The 24,621-nt window shown below is 36.0% G+C and overlaps 1 protein-coding gene across 1 annotated transcript; it reads left to right on the top strand.

Annotated features, from left to right (window-relative positions):
• Positions 1-2,022: 2,022 nt before the first annotated feature.
• On the top strand, positions 2,023-23,997 carry LOC140162815 (GLIPR1-like protein 1). Its single transcript, XM_072186117.1, has 11 exons — positions 2,023-2,162; positions 4,214-4,262; positions 4,587-4,722; positions 6,193-6,405; positions 9,181-9,302; positions 15,963-16,054; positions 16,802-16,831; positions 18,325-18,417; positions 19,527-19,640; positions 23,114-23,150; positions 23,746-23,997. Coding segments are annotated over exons 3-11 (714 nt in total). The 5' UTR covers positions 2,023-2,162; positions 4,214-4,262; positions 4,587-4,710; the 3' UTR covers positions 23,747-23,997.
• Positions 23,998-24,621: the final 624 nt, after the last annotated feature.

Raw genomic sequence — 24,621 nt, 5'->3', positions numbered from 1 at the left:
AACTTGTTCTAAGAATAATTTAAACAATTTGTCAAAGAATATTGCATAATAATAAACATCTTAACTAGATCACCATTTTCTCTATTTTGTAATGTGACTTTTTTCTAACCTAACTAAATAGATACATAAAATATATAAACTTTGAAAGTGCATAATAACTTTGTTGCTATTTTTTAACCTAGTTTCTAACCTAGTTACAGCTCGATGATGTCAAGTTTAACGGAATTATAATGTTAATCAAAATGCAAATATGCATGAAAACTGTGCAACGCTGCATAAAATGCACACATGCGCCTATAAATTCATAAGATTATAATCTCTGTAAAATATTAAACAGAAAAGAAAATGTTGATTGGATTTATTTCAAAGGGTATGTTTTAATTGAATCATCATTTTTTAACCTACTTGCAGCTCGACGAAAGTACTACACATACAATCTGTGCAAAGTTGTATAGAATACACATAGATGCCTAAAATTTCATACAATTCGTTCAGTATAATGTAAAAGACTCAAAATGGGATAAGATTTATGTATCTTTCGCAACGTTAGTGACGCAAAGGTGTACACATAAGATATCTGCAAATTGAAACATTCCGCAACGTTGCATAAACGTTTTATTACAAAAGATTAAACACATTACTCATAAACTTCTGCAAATAGTATCATTCCATGATCATAACTTGATGATCTTGTTTTATATTATGTTTCCATCTGAAGTTGAGAATTGTTGACGCACATTTTTTGATGGATTGAAGCAAAAAAAAACAAAACAAACAAACAAACAAACAAACAAACGAAACAAAGACACAAACAAACAAAAACTCAAACCAAACAAACAAACAAAAAAGTTATGTGCTAGCAACCTAAAATCAATTAACAATTTTTCTCTTAAGCAGTGTAACAAAATAGTATATTGTTCACCAAATTTTGTTCACCCAATCCTTCCTTCTACCGACGGCCTTACATGAAACGACGGATGGGGGGGGGGGCACCGGCCCCTTGATCCCCAATGGCTACGCCACTCACATTTCTGGGTTTTCCCAAGCGATTTTCAACAAAAAGCCAAGCAATACCACTGATTTTGACCGTTTACAGCTCCGAATTACCAAATTTTTCCGGTACGCTGTCGGCTCTCAAAGACCCACCACCTCAAAATTCAGGAAGAGCATACTTTGATGATGTATGGACTTTCCCACATGAACGTACACGCAACATGCTCATTGACCTCGAATTGCTGAGCCCCAATAACTTGGTAGTTACAAGTCATACGCGCACAAAAGTATATTTTATGGTATTTTAAATCTAACCCCCTGTTCGATCAATGTTATATAGGCACTTTGAAGTCCTTTTTGCCCGGGGGGACCACTCAAATATGACAGTGTACGCATGCATGACCAAATTATTTTCAAACACCCCCTAAACGAGTTTTACCCTACCAGCCAATGAAGCCCCTTACTAAGTTCATGTAATATAGAATTTACCCCCTAATGAGTTTTTGGCTAGTAAAAATGCAACATTTTTGTACTCGTAATTTACCAAAAATTTGAAAAGGTACCCTAAACAAGTTGTTCAGTTTCAGAAAACTACCCTTATTCTTGAAAATCAGTGTTTTTAGACCCTAAATGCGTCACTCGCGTAACTTGCCTTGCCTTAAAAAAACACCCCTTTTACTTGTTTTTTTGGTCACGCATGCGTACAAAGAATTTATGGGAGTGCCCCCCCCCCCCGGGCCTTTTTGAGAGTAGGGTTTTTTAAACCCCGATGAAATGGCAGACATCGATTTAAGCGTACCGAATTAACACAAATAATATTTTACGCAAACTAAATGAGTATTATATTTCCCAAATAGACCCAGTCTATGATATCCATTTCATGTGCGCTACAAGATCAAAAAGCCTGGGGTGGATTATAATTCCATTAACTTTTGAATTATAAACCACCACCTGCACAATAATTCGAAGAAAAGAGAGACACACGCTACATGTTATCTATATATCCACTCCACCGTCTATAAGCTTCATCATTCTCTATTGGAACCACGTTGACATCGTTACAACCGCTTCCACCGGGGACCCAAATCATGACAGCAATCGGTTTCGTTCTCTTGGCTTTGACTTCCGCAGCCGTTCTGTTCTCACAGTCTAACTCCATAGAAAATGAGGTAATTATTTTGTTTTTGTTTGCTCGTTTGTTTTTTGTTTTTGTTGTTTTAAAGGTGGACATGTTTGTCCCCAGTCATCAGGGTCGTCAATTAGTTAGTTACTACCATAGTAAGGAGATGGTAAGCCAGTAACATTCCAGAGTGTTCCACATACTTTTACTTACTTGGTTAACTCCAGTAAAACTTTTTAGATTTTAAAACATCTTACAGCTATGTAAAGTAATGTTTATTGAACACAAAACATGACAGACAGCCCAACAAACACACAAACGTTTTTAAAACGTTTTAAACAAGTTATATTTTGGGTTTTGGTTTAGGTAAAAACGTTTTGAGGTCATGAAAACGTTTTAAAACGTTTTTTTAATGAAAACACACTACAACAATATTTTAAAAATGTTTAGCGGAATGTCATGTAAACTATTTTTGCAAACATTTTTGGCCAATTATTTTGTCAACACTTAAATAATGTTAAAATATTTGCACCCATGCAGCAAACAGAAATGTTCTTAAAATGTTTTTTACAAAACATTTTAATGAAATTTAAATGTCGGGTTAAATAAAGGTCGTGAAAACATTTTAAAAACGTTATTGTAAATATTTTGGGCAAAATGTTTTTGTAAAATATTTTTCAACTCCAAAATAACATTTTGTTTAGAATGATTTGTACCAAGTTTTCAAAAATGTTTTTGGAATGTTATTAAAACGTTTTTATACCCTTTATATTACCCGACATTTAAATGTTTTCTGTAAAACATTTGTGTTTGCTGTGCAGTAAATTACCAACAAATGTTAATTAATGTCATGAAAACGTTTTATACCATTAATGTACCCTTTATATAACCCGACATTTAAACGTTTTCTGACAACCATTTGCGTTGTGTTGGCTGGGAGGGTGTCCCAATAAAACGCAATCCAACTTAAACTGCATTGTCTTTGAATTGGTTTGACGTAAAAGTGGTTTATTTGGCATCTTGCGTCGTAGAGATTTCGGTAAAATGAGTTGTGTTATTGATCAGATGACTGAATCCCTTTGTTCTGTTCTAAAACTACTTTATACAATTGACCCATTAGGGAGAATGAATTTGGAGAAAACCTTCTGATAATTACAAACACTCGCTGAGCAGTAAGACCTTCCCTCTAAGCTTTTAATCCGATAAGCTGATTATCTATTTGTTTTCATGAATTGGAAGACATTCTTTGATGTATTACTGGGCTCAATCATCTGAAATTACTGGAGCGTGAGCCACCTAGGCTGGTGGCTCAGCATAGTATTTTATTAACAGAAGGTTTTCTCCAAATTCATTTCCTAATGCATATCTTCTCTTGTAGACCACCGATTTTTATTGAAATAAAGCTTATGATGTAGCTTACAAAATTACAATAGCTTACTGACGACCAATTAAAATTCAATACAATCAATAAGTGACATGTTTGCTTAATACTATTGTCTATATTGTATAATTGTTTTTGTTGCAACCTTTATACTTCATGTTCAACATCTTTTTAGTTACTGCGAGGACGGTCAATAATATGGTGTACCAGGTGTTGCTCGCATCACGCAAACTTATCGTACGTGTTGCGTCCAACTGCAAGTATGCCGTAATAAGTTGAAAGAGGTATTTTGATGGACCAAATTTGGAAAATGTTGTGTTTTGGCAAATGATCAAATTTTTTCAAATAACTGGAAACTTGAAATATTTTGTTTGTGCAGATAAACAAATATAATAGGGTCGATTTGACACCCAATATGTAATCAAACATCAGATTTACCAGATTTTAAATACATTTAGTATTAAATAAATTATAATTCAATTTTACAACGGCAAGCGGAATGTTTGGTGTTCAAGTACCCGTACTCAGGCAGGTATGACCGGTTTTTTTTTCTCTGGTTTATCTGCCAATGCATATTATGGTTCCATTGTAATTTCATGTTAAATTGCAGTAATGTGCGACGCGTTCTTCTTTCCCCTGAGTTATGACAAATAAAATAAATAAATGACTTCTGAGACACTCTCTATCTTTGTTTTTCTCACTTTATTTTTCATTTTCAGGAGTTTGAACAGAAATGGGGTGTCAAAAATGTAGTACCTGATGTATTAGGTATGTTTACTAGAGTAAATGATACACCGTAATAAAAAAAAACAATATACGCATACTAAAGTAAGGGGCAACTCAACTAACAAAAAACATTCTAATATCTCGCTCCCTCGTTATCGCTCTCCTCCTCTATCACTACTTCGCCCATCCCTCCCTCCTCTTTCCATCTCCCCCTCCTCTATCTCTCCCCTCTCTCCTCTCTCTCCTCTCTCTCTTCTCACCATATCAATCAAATTGTAATAACATGCACAGGTTTAGAGTTGCGGGTTAAATAAGTGAGGACTTTCTTAATGTGTTGTGTTTATTTTGAATGTGTGTGAATGATAGGTGACGGCGAAGACGTGAAAAGACAGGCAACTGGTACGATAGTGCATTTCACCCAGGCTGAGAAGGATGCTATATTAAACAGACATAATGAGTTAAGGGCCAGGTTTCACCACCAGCACAAGATATGAAGTACATGGTAAATATTTACTTTACTTTGTTTAGTTCAACTTGTCTTGTTTGTTTATTCACTTGTTTACCTCGAATCGTTCAACTCTCTAACTAACATCGCTGATGCTGTAAGCGAACAATGCACATACTATTATGAATAGGGCCTTATGCAGACTGTGTCACCAAAATTATTATACATTCGGATTTTTTTTTACAACTAAATACATCTTGGCGTAAAATAAGTGATGCGTCGGCTGTACAAGGAATTTTATTCGGTGTGATTGGGAGATATTACTGTGCACCAAATTTAATATACCATGTCGTTTTTCACTTGGTTCAGTCTGTGTGTTTTGAGCCGAGTCTACTACATGTATACCTATACCGAACAGCCAGTTTGAGCAAGAGACATAGTCATGATAGTGGAAATGTTGAAATTGTTGCCATAAAAGTTGTAATTATTTTTATGCATGTACGTTGTCTCAATTCCTATTTTGATTTAGCATAACCACAATCACACTCGTTGATTCCTGCCATCCCACTTGCCTTTTAAGGGCCTTAAAAGGCCCCGATTCTGCCATATTACTTTATTGAAAGTTGTATGGTGCCACGGGCGTTACGGGATCACACCACTAAATCAAGTTCCTATTCTTTTGTGTGTCAAAAGGTACCCAAGAAATCGTCATTTTCTCATGGTTATAGCGTCATTTTCCAAAAGTTTATGATATACCGTAAAACCCCGTCTACAAGCATATAGAGTGCTTCTAATGAAAGCTACATTAATCCAGGCGCCATTATGGAGTTTGAGCAAATAAATTACGGATCCAAGCATATACAAACAAGTATTATTTTAAGACCAATCTATTGCATTGGTATATTTACGCTTGCTTCGAATTAATTTAGCTTTCATAAAAAACACTATATATGCTTGTAGACGGGGTTTTACGGTATTGTACCCTAGAACCAGCATTGTTTTGGTAGTTGAGCGGCTCGATTTTTCGCAGTGGTGCATCGGATATGATGTAAACCATACCAAACTCTACAGCTCAGCGACTTTATGTTGTGACATCAGTTGGTCCATGGAACCAAAAAAACCTTCATGAAATTTCAGAATTGTAGTATTTTCATCTTTTTATGTTCAGATGATGAGAAAAACATCCCCAGAGCACAACTATTACCAAAAAATTGGCATATCAGCCTTCATTTCAAACTTTTCTTTCCAATTTAATGTACCCGGTATTGACAGCGAATGGAAACACTGGTTCTTATTTCTCCACTCAGATAGGGTTGGACCCGATTTAATGGTGTGATCTCTTACCCTGAAGTGGATGTACCCTATTTAATCGAGTGACTGTGGCCCACAGTCTGTGGGCAAAGGAATATAAAAATTGCACCCTAGCTTTAAGATAATAGTGTACCATATGACTTCACTACCTGCCCGAATGAATTCACCGTTATTGTATGAATCTATTTTCATTTGTCTTCGTTTCAAATTATCTAGTATTGGGATGACAACGAGGCTAATGAGGCTGAACAATGGGCGGCAGCTTGTACAGCTGGACACAATCGAGGCGGCCAAAATATGTGGGGCCATAGTGGAAGCTTGGGCTCACCTCCGGGTGGCGTTCGTGCAACTAATGGTTGGCACTTTGAATACAATTGGTATAATCATGACGCAAATAGTTGCTCGGCGATATGTGGTCACTACACTCAAGTAAGTCAATGATACTATATAGTTCTGGTACTATAAAACGGTATTTTAATTTGAAAAGTATAAGGGTTTTACCCTTCCAGCTTAAGATTAAAGACACTCTCAGTGATACGCTAAATTAGAAAAAAATGTTCAGAAATAGTCGCACTTTCGTAAAATATGAGTGAGGGCAAGGCATAGCTAGCTCATAGCTAGCCAACTCCCCGTGTTAAATGAATGGAGATTTGACCGAAAATATTGGTAACGGACCGCTCAGTTCTGAAGGATGCCACAAAAAACGGTACAAGCTACATTTAAAGTATTCTATGAAATTCTAGAAAATATAGTTTTGTAACATGTCCTAAATTTTTAGCTAATTTAGGTGTATGGAAATAGTCGCACTTTTGTGTTTTAGGAAGGATATGTAAACGACAGATAAGACCAAAAATATGAAGAAATTATTTCCAAACCGTGTTAAGTCAACAATCATTATGTTGCTCATTTTCAAGAATGCTGGTTAACAAAAAGCAGACCATTGTCTCATTTCGTGAACAAAGGTCCACATACCATTGTTTCCTTGCGTTTCCTTTATAATCGGTTACCCAACTGAAGCTATAATACCAGCTCATTGCGATACCGCACATATAAAACAGACACATGTGCACAACCAGAGAAGATCTGATTTAATCAGTTGAGCTGTTTTCAATGAGTGTTATCTTGGTTTAATAGCTTTTAATGGGGTTTAAGTCCTGCAACGGTCGTGGTGAATTCTACTGTAGACATGACTGCATCATGCACAAAGACTAGATTTTATTTTACACGTGACTATAGCCCTTGCGTGCACCTTAAAGCTTAAGCAAAATGCCTAGCCTAGGCATATACTGTATTTACACGAATATGTACGATATTTAGGGCAAGGAAATCACCAATAAAATGTGAATGTGAGTCTAATTAACAATGTGGCATCTCTATAAGATCATCAACATTGATTTTTCATCATCATTAAGCTTTCAATTTGTATACGCAAGCAAGCGAAGGGTGTTGAATTTAGAAGCCCTGAAATCATAGAAACCAGCCGTAAACTCAATACTAATGCCACACCCCCCCCCCCCCCCCCGCCACCCCCACCCAACCCGTTACTACCTCATCGGGTTCTAAAAACATACCTTAGTAGTCGAAGAAGATGTACACTTTTTGCCAGGGCAAATACAGTTAAATATTGAGAAATGTAAGCAAACAATAGCTAGAAAAGTCTCCATGACGAATATCAGATCCATAGAATTCAGTGTTTCTATAGGTTAAATACCACTAATTATGTATTACACGGGTTTCAATGGGAAAATGGCTAATTTCGGGTGGAATTTTCTCATATTCAGAACTCTCATAGTAAAATGCCAATAATATTAGGTGAAACTATATGATTTAGATGCCAAATGATCAAAAACTCAACATAGGTTGATCTGAGACTTTTCGTGTTTTAACGCACTGAACCGTAAACACCTTAAAATGGCAGTGCGCCCTCGAAGCTGATAGTTACAATATGCTAGGGCGAATATTTACTAAAAACCGAAGCCGTGCGTATGAATTTTGGTACTATTACAACAAAAATGTTACATAATGAGCTATGCTATGAGGCTATATAACTTGATCCATTTCAAAAACCTATTTTGTTTTGGTTACGAGTCAGGTGAGCTAGTAAGCTGGATGGTTATATCAGAGAGTATATATTCTTGAGAGGGCACTCTATTCACGTGGTTTCTTTTCCAACGCTAAAAGATCACGAATTTTGGTGGTTTGCAAATGAAAAGTGTCCGCACTATCGATTGATTACGTAACTGTTATGAATAATTTATTAGGTTTTTCAATGCAATCGCCTCGACCCATTAATACATATTATCTGTATTATCAAAGTACTTGAAATAGCAATCCGGTGAGTTCACTGAACTACGCCCTAATACTGATGGAGTTTTAATGGCGTTTAATGGCGCTAATCCTCTCCATACACAGATGAACAAATACAATAGATGAAGGTCAACACGTATGACCTCCTATGTGACATGTTATATGTGATGTACAAAAACCTGAATATCATAAAGATCTGTATTCGTTTGTGCATATGAACTGCACATTTACGTTGCTAAATATTACTCATTATATATAATGACAAATATTGGTATTGTGACAATACGGTATATACATTGTAGGCCTATATGAAAACGACTAATATATCCTACTATCATGGCATCAGGTCAATGTTCATCATATCCCGTATGTTTCTTAAAATTCATTCATATTTGAGACAAATTGCTGTGCCAATTTTATTGGTGCACAAGTAGATCCGTGTTTTTTTAATTTTCATTTCCTTTTAATGAAAGAATTAAGGTTTTCCACTGCACGGGGGCCACAAGGGTGATACTAATTTTAATGCTATATTTTCAAAACGAATACGTGCTCCCGGTTGGCTCTATAGCGATTTCACAGAAAAGGTATTTCTAGTGCAATGCAGCGTCGGACTCTAGCTGAGAGCGTAGCCTAAGTCATTCCGGACTCCAAAAGGGCTCTCCATACACAAATGAACAAACACAAAGGAGGGTAGTCTCCTCCGTGACCAGCTTGATTTCGATGGAGCGGAACCAAATTGGCTGCGGAGGAGACGGGTCATTTTTCCATGCAAATTTTCCAGTGTCAGCCGCCTGGTTATATACTCGATAACAAACAATTATTATGCAAATAAGAAATACATTGACCATGTTGAGCTATTACAATCTTAATAAAAAGTATTCGGATTCCTTTATAAAGATTGTGTGGTCGACGACAAACAAGGTTGGATGTGGTGCAGCGTTTTGCCCCAAAGTTGTAGACAGTTATACGGGTAAGACGCACAGCAATTGGTGGATCGTGATTTGTAATTATTCACCAGGGTAAGTATGTACAATGCGTTGTACACTTAAAGAATGAAGGTACCAGCTATTTCACCCCTGTATATCATAAACAAACAAAGACAAATATTTCATAATTGAAACCAGCAGCCAATAAGAGCATCTTTTAGCTCAAATTTAAGACCTCATGCGTTGAAATGATTAGAACACAAACGTGCTACTTTTGATTTCGTTTCTTTTGCAGGTGTCAGATCACCATTTCTTTTCCTCAAACAATTTCAACAAATGAGGTCATAAATGTAGTTGATCAGCGCCAGGAAGCCGCTCTCACTTTACTTGATTTTTCGGCTGCGTTAGATTTGATTGATCATGACATCATGCTGCAGCGACTGCGTTAGCGCTATGGTATTAAAGGCACTGCGTTTAAATTATGTCATCCTATCTCAAGGGCCGTACTCAGTGCATAGATGTTTACGATGTCACCTCTGATGAATTCTTACTTCATGAGGGTGTACCTCAGGGCTCCGTACTGGGTCCACTCATATTTACCATGTATACTGCCCCACTAGGTGACATCATTTCATCCTATGGGTTGAGTTACATGATTTATGCTGATGACACACAGTTGTATATAGTTCTCGATCCATCCAAGCGTAGTGAGAGTATTGATATAATTGAACGGTGTGTTTCAGATATGCAAGGGCAGTTACCAATAAGCTAATGCTGAATGATTCAAAACTTAGGTTATTCATCTGTCATCTCAATTTGTTAAGATCCTGCCACTATCACTACTTACCATTGGTAATGTAGCTATAGATCCATCGACCTCAGCTCGATATATTGGTGTTGTGATTGATAGTGCACTTAAAATGAAAGATCATGTGAAAGCTTTAACAAGATAGGCCTCTTTTGCTATCTACAAGATTGGTAGGATCTGCAAGTATCTTGATAGTACACACGTTTGTCACTTCGTGATTAGACTGCTGCAACATTCTTCTCTTTGGCCTTCCAAAACATGAGATCGCCAAATTGCAGCGCATTCAGAATTCTGCTGCGCGCCTGGTCTTTCGTGTAAAATATCGTGACCACATGAAGCCAGTTTTATACGATCTCTACTGGCTTCCAACTGAGCAGCGTATCGTGTAGAAGGTGCTTCTGGTTACTTTAAAGGCCTCGCATGATCTAGTCCGTTGTATTTAAAAGAATTGGTTAATATATATCAATCCACCCCGTTCACTACGTTCTGCTACACCGAATTTGTTGAGTGTCCCAAAGCGCAACACAAAGTTTTATGGCGAGAGTGCTTTTTGTAATGCAGTTCCAGTCTTGTGGAATTACTTGCCTATACAAATTAGATCTGCAGATTCCATCAATCATTTTAAGAGTACCGTAGAATTTCGTCTACAAGCATATCCCGGAAGACGAAAGACACGAAAGGCAAATACCCTTCACAAACATATTACAATCGATTGCTCTTACAATAATACGTGTTTGTACAACCGCCTATATTAGTAATATAGTTGTTCAAACTCCAAATAATGTTTTTGTGGAGAGTGTCTGCCTCTCGTCTCTTTCGTCGAAAAACCTCGTTTAGAGGCATATGCTTGTAGACAAGGTTTTACGGTATTTAAAAAACTCACCTTTCCTTAAACTTTTAAATTTGTACTTTACCTTTTAACCTATTCTCATCTCAGCTGCTTCTGAGTTTTATCTGGGTATCGGTTGTATATTATTTGATATTGTTGTAATTTATTTGTGCAATTAATCTTTGTAGTTTTGGTGTTTTTAATTAAGAAATAAAGGGTAATGCATGATCCTTTACATGAAAATAATGTGTCGAGGCAGTAAAACGTAAATAATGGGTGAGGCGCAGCCGAACCCATTATTTAAACGTTTTTACTGCCGAGGACACATTATTTGCGTGTAAAGGATAATGCTGCACCCTTTATTTCTATTCTATTACCACAAAATAGTGCGATTTAAAGAGAAAATATCAAATTTTTTGCCCAAATATTTCAAGTTGTTTACCTCAAGGTGGAGCGCATACGCGTAGCCAAAGCGTGTGGACATTCCAATAACACAACCTAACATTCCATTCTCCCCTATAAGCAGGTATGCCCATACAATAACACACCCCTGACATTCCATTCTCCCCTACATAAGCAGGTGTGCTGTGCGCTCTGCTGTGCGCTGTGATGATAGAAGAACATGAAGTTCGTTGCCCTTGACACTTTATCGCTAATTAATGGTCTGTCACGTGACGCGTTTCAACAAATCACAGTGCGCGATTTTGAATAATGGGTCGCGGGGGTAATAGAATATATTTTAAAGGGCATTGAGATGTTGTATGCAATGGGCTATATAAAAAAATAATAATAATAATAATTATAATTATTATTACTATTATTATTATTATTTATTATTATTATTATTATTATTATTATTATTATTATTATTATTATTATTATTATTAAATCAGAGCTAACGAGTATATGTATTGTACTTGCTTTAAATTTGACATATGTGATGCGATCAAGCAAAATCAGTCGGAACTCGGCAATAATAAATGTTCAGTTTCCTATAGGATAGTAAAAAGCATTTATAAAGCTGGATTTTTCAGAAGACCCCATTGAAATTGAACAACCAGTTCCAAAGATATGAGCAATTAAAGAGTTTCCAAAACAAAAGGAAACAAAAGGAAAAATTTCCTTTGTTTGGCTATATCTCAAAATCAATATTTCCGAGTTCCGACTGATTTAGCTTGATCGCATCACATATTTGTGTTTATTAGAATTTAATACACACCTATGACGTCGCGCTATTGTTTTACCGCTCCATTATTTTCCACGAATGGAGCGATGATTACAATAACACGCCATTCGTAAATGCCTTTCTCTTTTTTCTGAAAAGCAAATACTTTTCAGGGAAAAAGTACTGGCATTTACGAATGTAGTGTTAATAACAATTGCACTTTCGAAAAGCATGTATTTGCGTAAAGTGCAGTATTATCATCACTTCATTCATGCAAAACAATGATACGAAAAACAACAAAACTATGATTTTCATTAATACAATAAATTAAGGAAGCGGATAGCAACATTTGCACATTATTGTTATGGGACATGAGAGCACATCAGACATATCGAATTACATGCTGAATACGAGGATTGTCCTTCTGATATAAAAAAAAATAATAATTTTGATTTTGTGAAATTCGTGATATAGGCCTAATACAAATTTTATGGCAAATTATTAAAATGTCATATTTTTTAATTTAACAGTCCTCGAAGTAAACTTTATAAATCTAATAAATGATATGTAATGAAACTGTAGGCCTATGTAGGCCTAGCTGGGATGAAAAGCCGAATTGAAAATTTTGACCTTTCATATTGAACATAAACATTTTTTCCAAAAAGACCTACATTTTTAGTGTTTTGAGGAAAAAATCTGTAATAATGAAGGTCAAAATTTTCATATGATGGACAGCTGTTCATCCCAACTTCATAATCTTTAGGTGCATATCGTTAGATTTATACAATTTACTTTTTTTACAATTTACAATTTTAATAATTTGCCATAAAATGTGTAATGTATATATCGCGAATTTAATAAAAATCAGAATTATTTGATATCAGAAGGACATTCCTCGTGTTCAAAATCCAATTCGATGTGTCTGATTTGCTCTCAGGTCCCTCAAATATATTATATAGGCCTACACGTGAAAACGTCGCTATCCGAGCCCTTAAACATAAATTTACAATGCAATCTGTGAAAAGTAAGGCAAGATCAAAACGGGCAGGTTAAAAGTTGTATATAGGCCTACTTATTATGCAAGATGTGTTTTACCCTCACTTTGGTGGAAAATGCTTATTTAGGCTTAACTTAGTAAGCCCGTAACTTTAAATTATTTGGACCTTTCTTTCTACGCTTAGTGTTTTTTATATCATTTTTTTTGTTCTTTATATTTTTATACGTTTTCAGTGGCTTGGGACCAACGTTTAATTTGTTACATTTTGGGCAACATTGCTACATAATACACATTATGTATCATGTATTTAGGCCTATGTATCTGTTTATTTTAAATCGTTTGCTTTGGGCATGTTTAATAATGATAAAAGCCACAGTAGGTCTATTTTCGGTATAATTTTATTTCACTTTAGTACATCTGATGTTTCATCTGATAGTATTTTGGCATGTTTGAATATTTACTTACATCGATCAGTAGGCCTATCCGATAATTAAATATTATAATGTTAGGGACGCTCCAGTTGATTTCGGGAGGGGACTGGAAGTTGAGCTTTTATTTCGCGTAGGAAGCGGCGAAGTTTGTTGTTGTTTTTTTGCCGCCGAAGTTCAGGGACATAATAGGCCTAGGTAAAATGGGTTGCAATAAGGCCAACCAAATAAAACAAAGTTTACACATTTAAAATTTTCGTACCTTACTTCGGCTTAAAGTAGAATCATACCTGATTTAGGTCCTTGCTGCGAATCAACGATATATATCCTCGGAATGATTCCATCACAAATTATAATTACTAGTATCCAAGATAAATAAATAGTGTCCATAATTGCAAGGTTGTCCAAAATCGAACACTCGATTCATAGAGAAGAATATCATTGCTCATGATAGCGGCAGGTCTACCTTTCTTGAGGTACAAAACTGCAATGATCTGCATTTAACTATTTCATATTAACCTATGACCAGTTTGCCAATTTTCTTTATTATGCAAAATACAGACCTAAACGCAACTACTTCAATCATGTCAATAGTTAACACATTAGAAGTGGGCATAAAGAACTATTGATTGTACTTCTAATCACTTTAATGATTTTACGAATCTACGTTTATTCAATTTGGGTAACAAACATTTTAGATCTTTATAATTCAAGAACGTGGTTACGGATGATTTAAACTAAACACCTGGATCGTGATATGATGGGTAATTCTATAGAAATTTTACATAAAGCTGAGTCCGTGTATTTTTCACCCGCACCTAGTACGATCATTCTATTAGTGTATTTGATAGTGTATTCAGTGTGAGCAATTGATCAATTTGTAAAGAGCATCAAATTTCAATAACACTCCATTCGTGGAAAATAATGGAGCGGTAAAACAATAGCGCGACGTCATAAGTGTGTATTAAGTCGGTTAATGGCCTCGGATTAGAACGTGAGTGGCTAAGAATGGCCTAGGGCCTCCGGCCCACGGCCATTCTTAGCCACTCACGTTCTAATCCTTGGCCATTATCCTATACATAAAGGGGTGAACATAACTGGTACCTTAATTATTTTGTGCACTGTGTATGGATCAAAGAGATTAGAGCCAGATTATTCCGCTATGCTTCCGTTACACTTCGATTTAAATTGTGTGATTGCGTTGTGTGAAGAATGCGTCGTACTGATAATTCCCGAAGAAAAAAAGTTGTTCTACGGGAGGACGGGCCTTTCAAGTAGGATCGGACGGACTGATTTTAGGTGGGTGATGCCACCCCTGTTACCCCGGTGTCGCAAATTCCTGACATGTGGGGAAGACATGAAACTTGCTGAAATGACCCTTTTAGTAGAAACCCAATATCACCCAGAGGGCGAGTTTATGGATATGTGCAAAACTCATATTCACTACCACAAGGAAGAAAGTATGTATAAGTGTGATATGACCAACATAATTGTTGAAATTCTCACAAGGAGATTTCCCGGAAGGATAATTTACAATTTATGAGATGAGATCATTAAGAGACCTCGAATTAATACTAGTATAAGACTGTATAGATGTCGGTGTAGATGTCGATGTAAATGATTGAGGTGGGATGTGGGGGTCGGGGTGTGTGGGTGGGTGGGGGTTGGAGGTGTTTGTGGTTGGGGTGGGGTGAGGCGCGTAGGTAGGGGTGGGGTGTGTCTGGTGTAAGCTTTAAATGGGACAATGACAAAAAAAAAAAATTAGACCAAAATCGGTAAAATATTTTCATTTTGGTTATCATGAGTGGATTCATCATTATCAATTATGATTAAACGGTAATACATTTCAAGGTTCTAACGACAATTCAATTGTTCTGGTTACGGGTCAGTGAGCTAGTGAGTTGGATGGGTTATTATAATCGTTAAGGAACAATTATGCAAATAAGAAATATATTAGGATATTACAAATTATTTACAAATAAAAAAAAGGGAATTATTTGTGTAAATTTCAAAACAAACCTCCCACCAGTATTGGTCTTAAGGCTTTTATTAAAATAAATAGAGAAACAGAGTATTTCATTGCTAGAAAGAAGAACAAACTCTCTTGTCACTTTCGTTAATAGACATTTGACATCTAATTTTCTGTTTTATCTTGTATTGTTTAGGATGTAATGTGTAACTGTATAATATATTTTGGGACTGATTTGTTATTTTTATCATGTTATTGTAACTTAGAATGTTTGGGTAGTGTGACTGCATAACTTTGCATTTTTAATTTTTGCTGCCTTTTTGTGATTTGTTGTTGATTTTCTTGTTAATTTGTTTGCTGAAATGAATAAAAATTTATAAACATTGAAAAAAAAAGGGGGGGGTGGATGCGTTTGTGCGTACGGAGGGATGTGTGAGTATGATGTGTACTACCACGGAGAAGTAAATAAATAATAAGGGGAACTTAAATTTCACAAATTATAATGTAATTTAGGTTTCATTGAAAGTGAATGACGTCAAATTGGTTCCAACATTTAGGGGCAATAACGGGCGAAGACCATACACGAAGGGACCAAGCTGTGAAGGGTGTGAACCTGGAGAGAGTGCCTGGTGTTTTGAAAACAAATGCAGTAAGTATATTTCAATAAAAACAAGTGGTCATGAATCCGTCACTGTCGATATCATTTGGCTTTATATATATGACGTTTTGTCGTCGCAGTAAAAGATATTTATATAAATCGGAGCTAATTCCAGAACTTGTTTTATTCCTAACGTATAGCCTACATATGGTATAAGCTCGCTGACAACCATTGTCAGACTGAGGATTTATTACATGATGATTTCAAGTGTTTTTTTTAAAACAAAGCTTATATATCAGTCCGTCGATCATTAATGAGGTCGATCAGCTCAATGTGTTATGATCACCTCGTAGATTCTTGCACATTGCGTCCTACGAGACATTTCAGCCATACGCAAAGTCTGCTAATAATTATTTCAATCGTATATGAACAAATATCTGATCCGAGATTTTATTAAAAATCATAGTTTTTTTTCACAAATACAGTACCTAAAGTCTATAGTTCTTGCAAGTTATTAGTTCATTAAAACACATTACATTGGAGTAGAAAAATGAATTTTAAAATAAAATCAAGGGCTTCCTTCTTATAAAATGCTACAGTATTGCTTGAATCGGTATTTTGTTACAAAATAATAAGTTTAGTTATCATTATCAGATATTGTGCCCTTTTAATTTCGTAGGGTCTTTTAGTTAATTGTATTACATTACAATCGTAATTCTTCCGAGGGAAAACTTTTTTCCTAACATTGATAGCACCAATGTTTTTTCTTTATTTTTTTATACTTTGTGAACATTTCAGGAAATTGTAAAAAAGACGGCATCACATGCGGTAAGAATGTACTAAATTAGTATTTTAAATAAATTAACTCCTTTTATATTCGAAAAAAATGTATTGATAATGTACTCGCTTTAATAGGCCGACGTTTTCTCATGGTCGCTATTTCGCTCCGATTTTCCATTCAAATGATTAGCTCTGTTCGGAGCTGTAATTAGGTTTTTTTATACTATTTAACGGATTCGACGTCGGACAAGTATAACATTTTGAACTACCATGGCTCTTTTGAGAGCAGCCTTTTCGTAAGTAAATAAAAGGCGATCCGCTAATATCATTTGTCAAGGGACAGCCCACAATGATACTATGTAGGCAAGAGGCGCAGCCTATTAGAATTCTAATTTTTCTGAAGAAGTCAAAGCTAATCCTGACGAAAGCGTGGGAGGGAGGGAGGGGGAGGGAGTGGGGAGAGGTAGAAGAGGGGTTACAGTATGAGATGTGTCTCTCACATCACATGAGTAAGGGATAAAACTAGAATAAGTTCGCAATATAGGCTCTACTGGGCCGGTATATTGTGGGCTTACAAAGATGTTGGCCAGGCACGTTGAAGTGATATGGACAAAGAACGAATGATTTTGTGAGATCGACAAAATATGTTCGCATTCCATCACCCTTCCGTACCGAGCCCTTTATCAGCACCAATTTAGATTAGCCATGGGGACAGGGCAGGATTTACCATTGGTCAGATGGGTCTGGGCCTAGGGCCTCCAAAATTGCCCTGTGTATGTTTCTTTTTTAGCCTCAAAACACCATTTTTTGGATCAAAATATGGTAGAATTGCAAAAGTTTGCACGCTTCGCGCGCACTTACTTCTTTCATAGCAAAATTCACCTTCATTTTGTGTTAAAATTTTCTGCAATATAAAATATTTCGCGCGCTTCACGAGCAAATGTCTTACTAAGATAGGAACTTATAATCGTCTCTGCCAAACATTGGCTGCTTGAGTGCACATGTCATCCTCACGGTGAGTATTAAAATGCCAAATTGCTGCCGCGCGTATTTATCTCTTTAAAGCCATTCTGTGAGTAGATTTGCGAGACGTCACCTTGGAGTTTCCTTTTTTCCATCTCAAATTTGAACAAAAATCTCTAAAATGAGAGTTATAATTCCATCCTTTCTATATGTAAATCATTAATATGAGTGCTAGAACAGTTCCTCTGATGCCTGGAAAAAGCATAAACCTCGTGAGCTGGATCAAAATACCGGGACTAAATTAACCAAAAGTTGTAAAAGGCCTATGCATCTTCATTGACACGATTTTATGACACAACTGCCCCCTTGAGAAAATGGTCTAGCGACGACGCTGCGACGAACTCTAAATCTATGTCATGAGTACCCGTCGTATGTGTTTTAGTTACGGGATTTAAAACTTTTTAGTGAGTCAAACTCCTACCTGTTAGAACTTGATTTGGTGAATTCAAATATTTTGGGTTAAAATAGCTTAATAGTCAAACACACGTTTCGTTGCTGTTCTTACTGCTTCTCTTCAGATTGTTCCATTAAGTGTCAGCATTGTGGCACGCGGAATGAGAATGAATGCAAATGTTGTTGTCAGACAGGATGGCTTGGGAAATTGTGTGAGGGTAAGTAGGCTTATTATGCTTAATTATGCTTATAGAACTTCATCTGTGAGGTCAAATTTGGGTCAACATTTACCGTCAAAATCCCCCCCAAAGGCTTTTTTGACCCACTGCTTTTTGGTTCAGCGTAACAAGATAAGTATTGGGCGAATTTTTGTTATTAATTTTTAAAACCTTTGAGAAATTTTTTTGGTGAAGTTGGTCAAAATTTTTTAAAAAAAACGGTTCCAGAGAAGTGGTATTCCCCATTGCCCAAGTTAGCATTACCCATCCGACACCACGTGTGGAGGTTTGGGTTGAGTTGCCTGAGAGCAATTACTATGGCAGCTCTGCGGGCCTTGCCGGACAAAGGCAGAACCGCTACGCCAATTTAACAATACTTTTTTTTCTAGAAGATACATTCTATGGTATTAAAAACATTTCGCATATGAAAGTCTCATGGTGTATGCAAAATAGTTTATACTGCAGGGACATTATGTTCCAGATCCGGTCAGAGCACTATATTTTAGTGATCCAGAAGTATGTGTTGACGGTACCTCAATTTTGCCACAGATATACGATTTAGGCCCCACTGCAATAATTCTTACGATATTCATATGACGAAAGATAAAACGGGATAGGCCCAGCAAACACAAAACGTTTTCGACATCATTCTCCAAAGGTTAGAAAAGGTTTAAATGTTGGGTTATATAAAGGGTATATAAAGGGTATAAAACGTTTTCATAACATTTAAAAACATTTTGATAACCTCCTGCAAGTATTCTAGTATAATGTTAATTAAGTGTCGACAAAATATTTGGCAAAAAATGTTTAAAAAAAATATTTTACAATAACATTTTAAAAACATATTTTTTAAAATAGTTTTGTAGTGTGTTGTTATACATAACGTTTAAAAACGTTTTCATGACCTTTATATAACCCGACAGTTTAATGTTATTTAAACGTTTTTACCAAACCAACAAACTAAAATATAACCTGTTTAAAACGTTTTAAAACCGTTTTGTGTATGCTGGGAGCTTAATAGTAAACTCAAACTGGAGCATTTCATAACGAATGTCGCCACGATCATAGTTTCAAATGTTTGTTATTGATAAGAGCCACTTTTTTTGCAGTGCAATGCATAAATGAAGACCATGAGTATTGTTCAGACTATGACATATGGCAAGAAGAATGTCCGTATGATTACGATGTAAGGAAGAAATGTCCAGCTATGTGTGGAATTTGCGGTAAGAAAATGTATTATTTAAATATGTATTACAAATGGCTTTAAATGCAGTTTTAAAATAATTTGACAAGCCTGTCATCTCAGTACCATATAGTACACTGTAAAACTCTAGCTGTACACTGTTTAAAACACGTTAGGTAAGCCAAATTGTTATTAGTATCTTCATGTACCTTTTCGGAAATTTTGTTTCATATTTTGAAACCTATTTTCCTACATATCAAGTCCAAAATAAAATCAACACCGTCGCTAAGTGTTTATAGTTTGATCATCTCGTAATAGGCAGGAAATGTTAGGCTTTTACCATTACGCCGAAAAGTAGACCCACGTTATTAAGAGTGCTATTAGTTGACTTGGCTGGTCTATATTTTTTGTGTCAAAGAAAATAGACATAGTATAGATCTTGAATTAATAATTGTGTTGCTTCTGGCGAGATGTCACAATGCAATTCTCAAAATAATATATTTTGATATTAATCCGCGATGCGCCGATTACGAGCTGATCAAAGTATAGGATGCGTTTACATACAAATTCAAAGTGTGATAACCTGTAAACCAAAACGGTGTGGATTTTATTTTGGACATGCGATGTTTTTTTCTGAAAGGTACATGTAGATAATAAATAATAACAATTTGGCAACACGCCTTAAACGTGTTTAAAAAGTGTTACAGGTATGATGAATTTACAGTGTATACCTTGATTGGCTATAATTAGCTATTTGTGCGGATATTATTAACATCGGAGATTTGATTGTTTCATTTGTTGAGTAATCCCTGTTAAGCATGTTATTTACAGTGCAAATTCCTTGTTAACCCTAACACCCAAAATACCACAAAATACCACGATGAAAAAGGGTTTGCGATGACGCAATCACCCTAAGTGGTATATGCTCACGGAATTGCTGCCCGGGCAGCGATAACCCGTGTAGCTACCGGTCCGTGATCGTGTGGTTGGCATGTGGGGTCAAAGGTTCGAATCCAGGGATGCCAAGTGACTTCTTTCTTCATCTTCTCTCCTTTTTCGTATCTTCTTTAACTTCCGATGTCAAAAAGCAGGGTTCAGTGTTAGGGTTAGATAAGATGTATTTTTTCAGATTAAAGCCTATCCCAGCAAACACAAAACGTTTTCGACATCATTCGCAAAAGGTTATAAAGGGTTGTCAGAAAACATTTAAATGTCTGGTTATATAAAGGTTATATTAAGGGTATAAAACGTTTTCATAATATTAAAAAACATTTTTTGATAATCACTGCCCAGCAAAAACAAAATGTTTTACAAAAACGTTTAAATGTCGGGTTATATAAATGGTATAAAACGTTTAATAACGTTCCACAAACATTTTTGACAACTTGATACACAACATTCTAAACAGAATGTTATTTGGGGTTTGAAATATAAAAAAAAAATATTTTGCGAAAAATGTTTGCCCAAAATATTTTCAATAACGTTTTAAATACGTTTTCATGACCTTTATATAACCCGACATTTAAATGTTATTAAAACGTTTTGGAAAAAAAAACATTTTAAGAACATTTCTGTGTTTGCTGGGTGCAAATATTTTAACATAATGTTATTCAAGTGTTGACAAAATATTTGGCAAAAATACTTTAGAATAAAATTTCGAAAACATTTTTAAAATATTGTTGCAGTGTGTTTTCATACAAAACGTTTTAAAACGTTTTCATGACCTTTATATAACCCGACATTTTAACGTTATCAAAACGTTTTTACTTAAACCAAAAGCCAATATATAACTTATTCAAAACGTTTTTAAAACGTTTTTGTGTTTGCTGGGATGTTAACCCTAACACCCAAAAATACCACAAAATACCACGATGAAAAATGCTGCGCATGCATGAATCCCAGGGTCGACGATGACGCAATCACCCTTAATAAAGTGTTATATGCTCACGGAATTGCTGCCCGGGTACGGCAAGCCATTGGGGTCATAACGTGCAGGTAGCTACGCGCAGCTTATTTAAAGCTACGTGCAGCCGTTTGACCAATCAAAATCGTAAATTTAATCACATTGGGTTTTTACCTGCGCGTGGCATAGTGCAATTTATCCTCTGTCACAAATATTACTTTGTTAATTTTTGTAAGTGAAAATATCTGTAGTATATCAGAATGAAATGGTATAGGTGCTAAGTAATATTTGATCAGCATGATGATTGTTCTATATCTCATATTATCTGTCCATATTTACACCAGCTACAGAGGCATGTGACCTTGCTTTCCCTGCAATATTTTTTAACACAGCGCTTTACATCAGTAGTAGTTGTTGTTTGACCTTCAGATCCCCTGTACTGCTTTATACAGTGTACCACATGAACTTGTAAACACTTACAGTGCTATCTTTCCTCTGTCACAAATTTTTTTGTAAGTGAAAATTTCTAAAGAATATAAGCAATAAAAGGGTATAGGTGCTAAGCAATATCTGAACAGAATGAGGATTCTCTATTTACTCTGTCTATAATTATTTACACATTAAGCTACGGGCTACAGTGGCATGTGACCTTTGCTTTCCCTGCAATGTCTTTAATCAGTGCTTTGCATTAATGGTGGTTGTTGTTTGACCTTCAGATCCCCTGCACTGCTGTATACAGCCCGGGTATAAAGTATGCCATTAAACACGGTGTAAACTTGGGAACACTCATGATAATAAATATGCTTTGTGTATCATTTTAGCCAGCCATTAGCAACATATGTTCTCTTGGCACATGCTGTGATTTGACCTCCTTACCCGCTCGTTATCTAATTCCGTAAAATAATTACAAGATAATAATCGTGAAAGAGGATAGCTAGCACTATACCACGCGTAGCTAACGACACATCCACGTGATTAAATTGACGATTTTGATTGGTCAAATGGCTGCACGTAGCTTTAATAAGCTGCGCGTAGCTACCTGCACGTTAATGACCCCAATGGCCTGCCATACCCGGGCAGCGATAATACGTGTAGCTACCGGTCCGTGATCGTGTGGTTGGCATGCGTTTTGAAACACGGGCCGTCTCCACTTTTGTCCGTTAGTCCTGGCAAAGATTCCATCTGATCCATGTCGATTGGAATTTCTGTTTTGTTAGGTCATTTTCTATTCATTGTTTCAGTCCCAAACGTGCGAATCCGGAGCACTCATCTATTTTATTCACTGCAGATTTTTTATTTTTGGATATACAGGGAAGAACATTCTTTGCTGTCTGTATGTATACATGTATATTTCACTGATAAAACTGATTCAAAATGATGCAACCGGAAATATTTTTCGTCTTTATCCGCGACATTGCATGCGCAATGCATGCTACGCCCCTGTTTGAAAGATAAATTGTCGTTTACTTGACACCAATGAAGATGTTAAACTTTGTTAAGGACAAACATGCCTGTGTCGTGAAAACGGATGCATGTCGCTAGATATCGCAGTATGAATAGTCTAGTCATGTTTGTTTATGATATTTTGTCACCATTTTGTTTCATTGCAGAGGCCGCAACTGGAAACGAACCGCCGTGTAATGAATGGTAAGTTTACGAGATATCATACACTCCAAGATAGTGAGAACCAATCAGAGCAAACGTTGGTAAATTACTAGCCGTGCATTAGACGCATCTACATCTCAGTACGCGTGCATTATTTTGTACAATTTCACTCCCAACAAGTGATACGCATTTATTAACCTATAAATCAATAACGACAGATGAGACAAATGGGGACATGGATCAAAAGATGCAAACGATACGTTTAGGGCAGAACTTATGGCAATTTGTTGGGAAAAAGACAAAAATCTGTAATTATGTATAGTTGCATACAATCGCAGTCACAAAGATAATCATAGTGCCATTGACATTTTTGTAGTAATGGGAAAATCCTAGATCAAAATAAAGAGTACAGTGTCGCCTTTAAACATGCCTGGCATTTTTTCCTTCCATATTGACCCTCTTTTATGAGTTCTTCTTCTTCGCGGAATAATAAATCGCTCCATCGTTATGATATCATTATATATTTTGATTCCTCACTGCAAAAACATAATGTTCCTAAAATATGCACGTATCACGTGAATGTTGTTCATCTAAAGCTTTTAGAATAACGTATCGTATGTTTCCCTATTTTATACAGATGAGATCTGACCCGTCTACGATCTACCAAGACGAAGATGACTTCCAGATACCACGCTTAAAGTTTAAATATTAAATACAATGGAATTATAGTAAATCACCTTACGTTACAAGTCCCTAATATCACTCATTATAATACATTCTTTTTTGACATATTTAGTTCCCAGAGGAAATCATTATTAGTCCCTGTGCTGATCAGTTTTACTATAATCCGCTTTTTGACGCTAAACCCGTCCTTGGCCTCTCCCTGCCCCACCACATAGGAGCAACATTATATGATTCAACATGTTCGGAGGGAAGGTGGGGGGGGGGGGGGGGTGCTTAGTTACATTACACTATTGAAAGTGTCCCAAAAATGCTGACAAGTAGTTTGACACACTAGTCCAAGTAAAGCAAGATTTCACTTAGTAACTAATTGCAACATTTCTCACAATGTATTTCTAAGAGATTTCCATAACACCATACTTAAAGTCCCAAGAAAATCCTGTAAAAGGTACATATGTTAATTTGGATAAACCAAAATGGCGAATTAGGAAGAATTCGTCTCCGAAGTCCAGTTCTCGAGTTATTTATATGCACATAGCTTAATGACATATATGGACCAATGCTCCAATTTTGATTAAAATAGTTTACAATTATTCCGCTTGTAAAACATTATGTTACAATTAGCTTACATTACAAAGAATAGTATGGTGACTGACCCAAGTTGATAACCAGTTATATTTATGACTGTGTTCAGTTTAAATGGGCCTTTACTTGATGCGTCGTATGTTGACATTTAGCAAGAGGCGTGATGCTCAGTGTATGATGGTTGAATGAATTAATACTCCTCTTTCAGCCAAAAACGTTGATAACATAAGTCTAATTGTGTGAGGGA

Source organism: Amphiura filiformis, chromosome 10 (assembly GCF_039555335.1).
Source record: "Amphiura filiformis chromosome 10, Afil_fr2py, whole genome shotgun sequence".
NCBI classification, from domain to species: domain Eukaryota; kingdom Metazoa; phylum Echinodermata; class Ophiuroidea; order Amphilepidida; family Amphiuridae; genus Amphiura; species Amphiura filiformis.
This window is presented reverse-complemented; position numbering and strand designations above follow the sequence as displayed.

Bases quoted from the DNA above. Each gene is read 5' to 3' on its own strand.
- LOC140162815 (XM_072186117.1), top strand. The intron at 9,303-15,962 runs GTAAGTATGTAC...TCCAACATTTAG, and splicing joins ATTTGTAATTATTCACCAGG to GGGCAATAACGGGCGAAGAC. The intron at 16,055-16,801 runs GTAAGTATATTT...TGAACATTTCAG, and splicing joins GTGTTTTGAAAACAAATGCA to GAAATTGTAAAAAAGACGGC.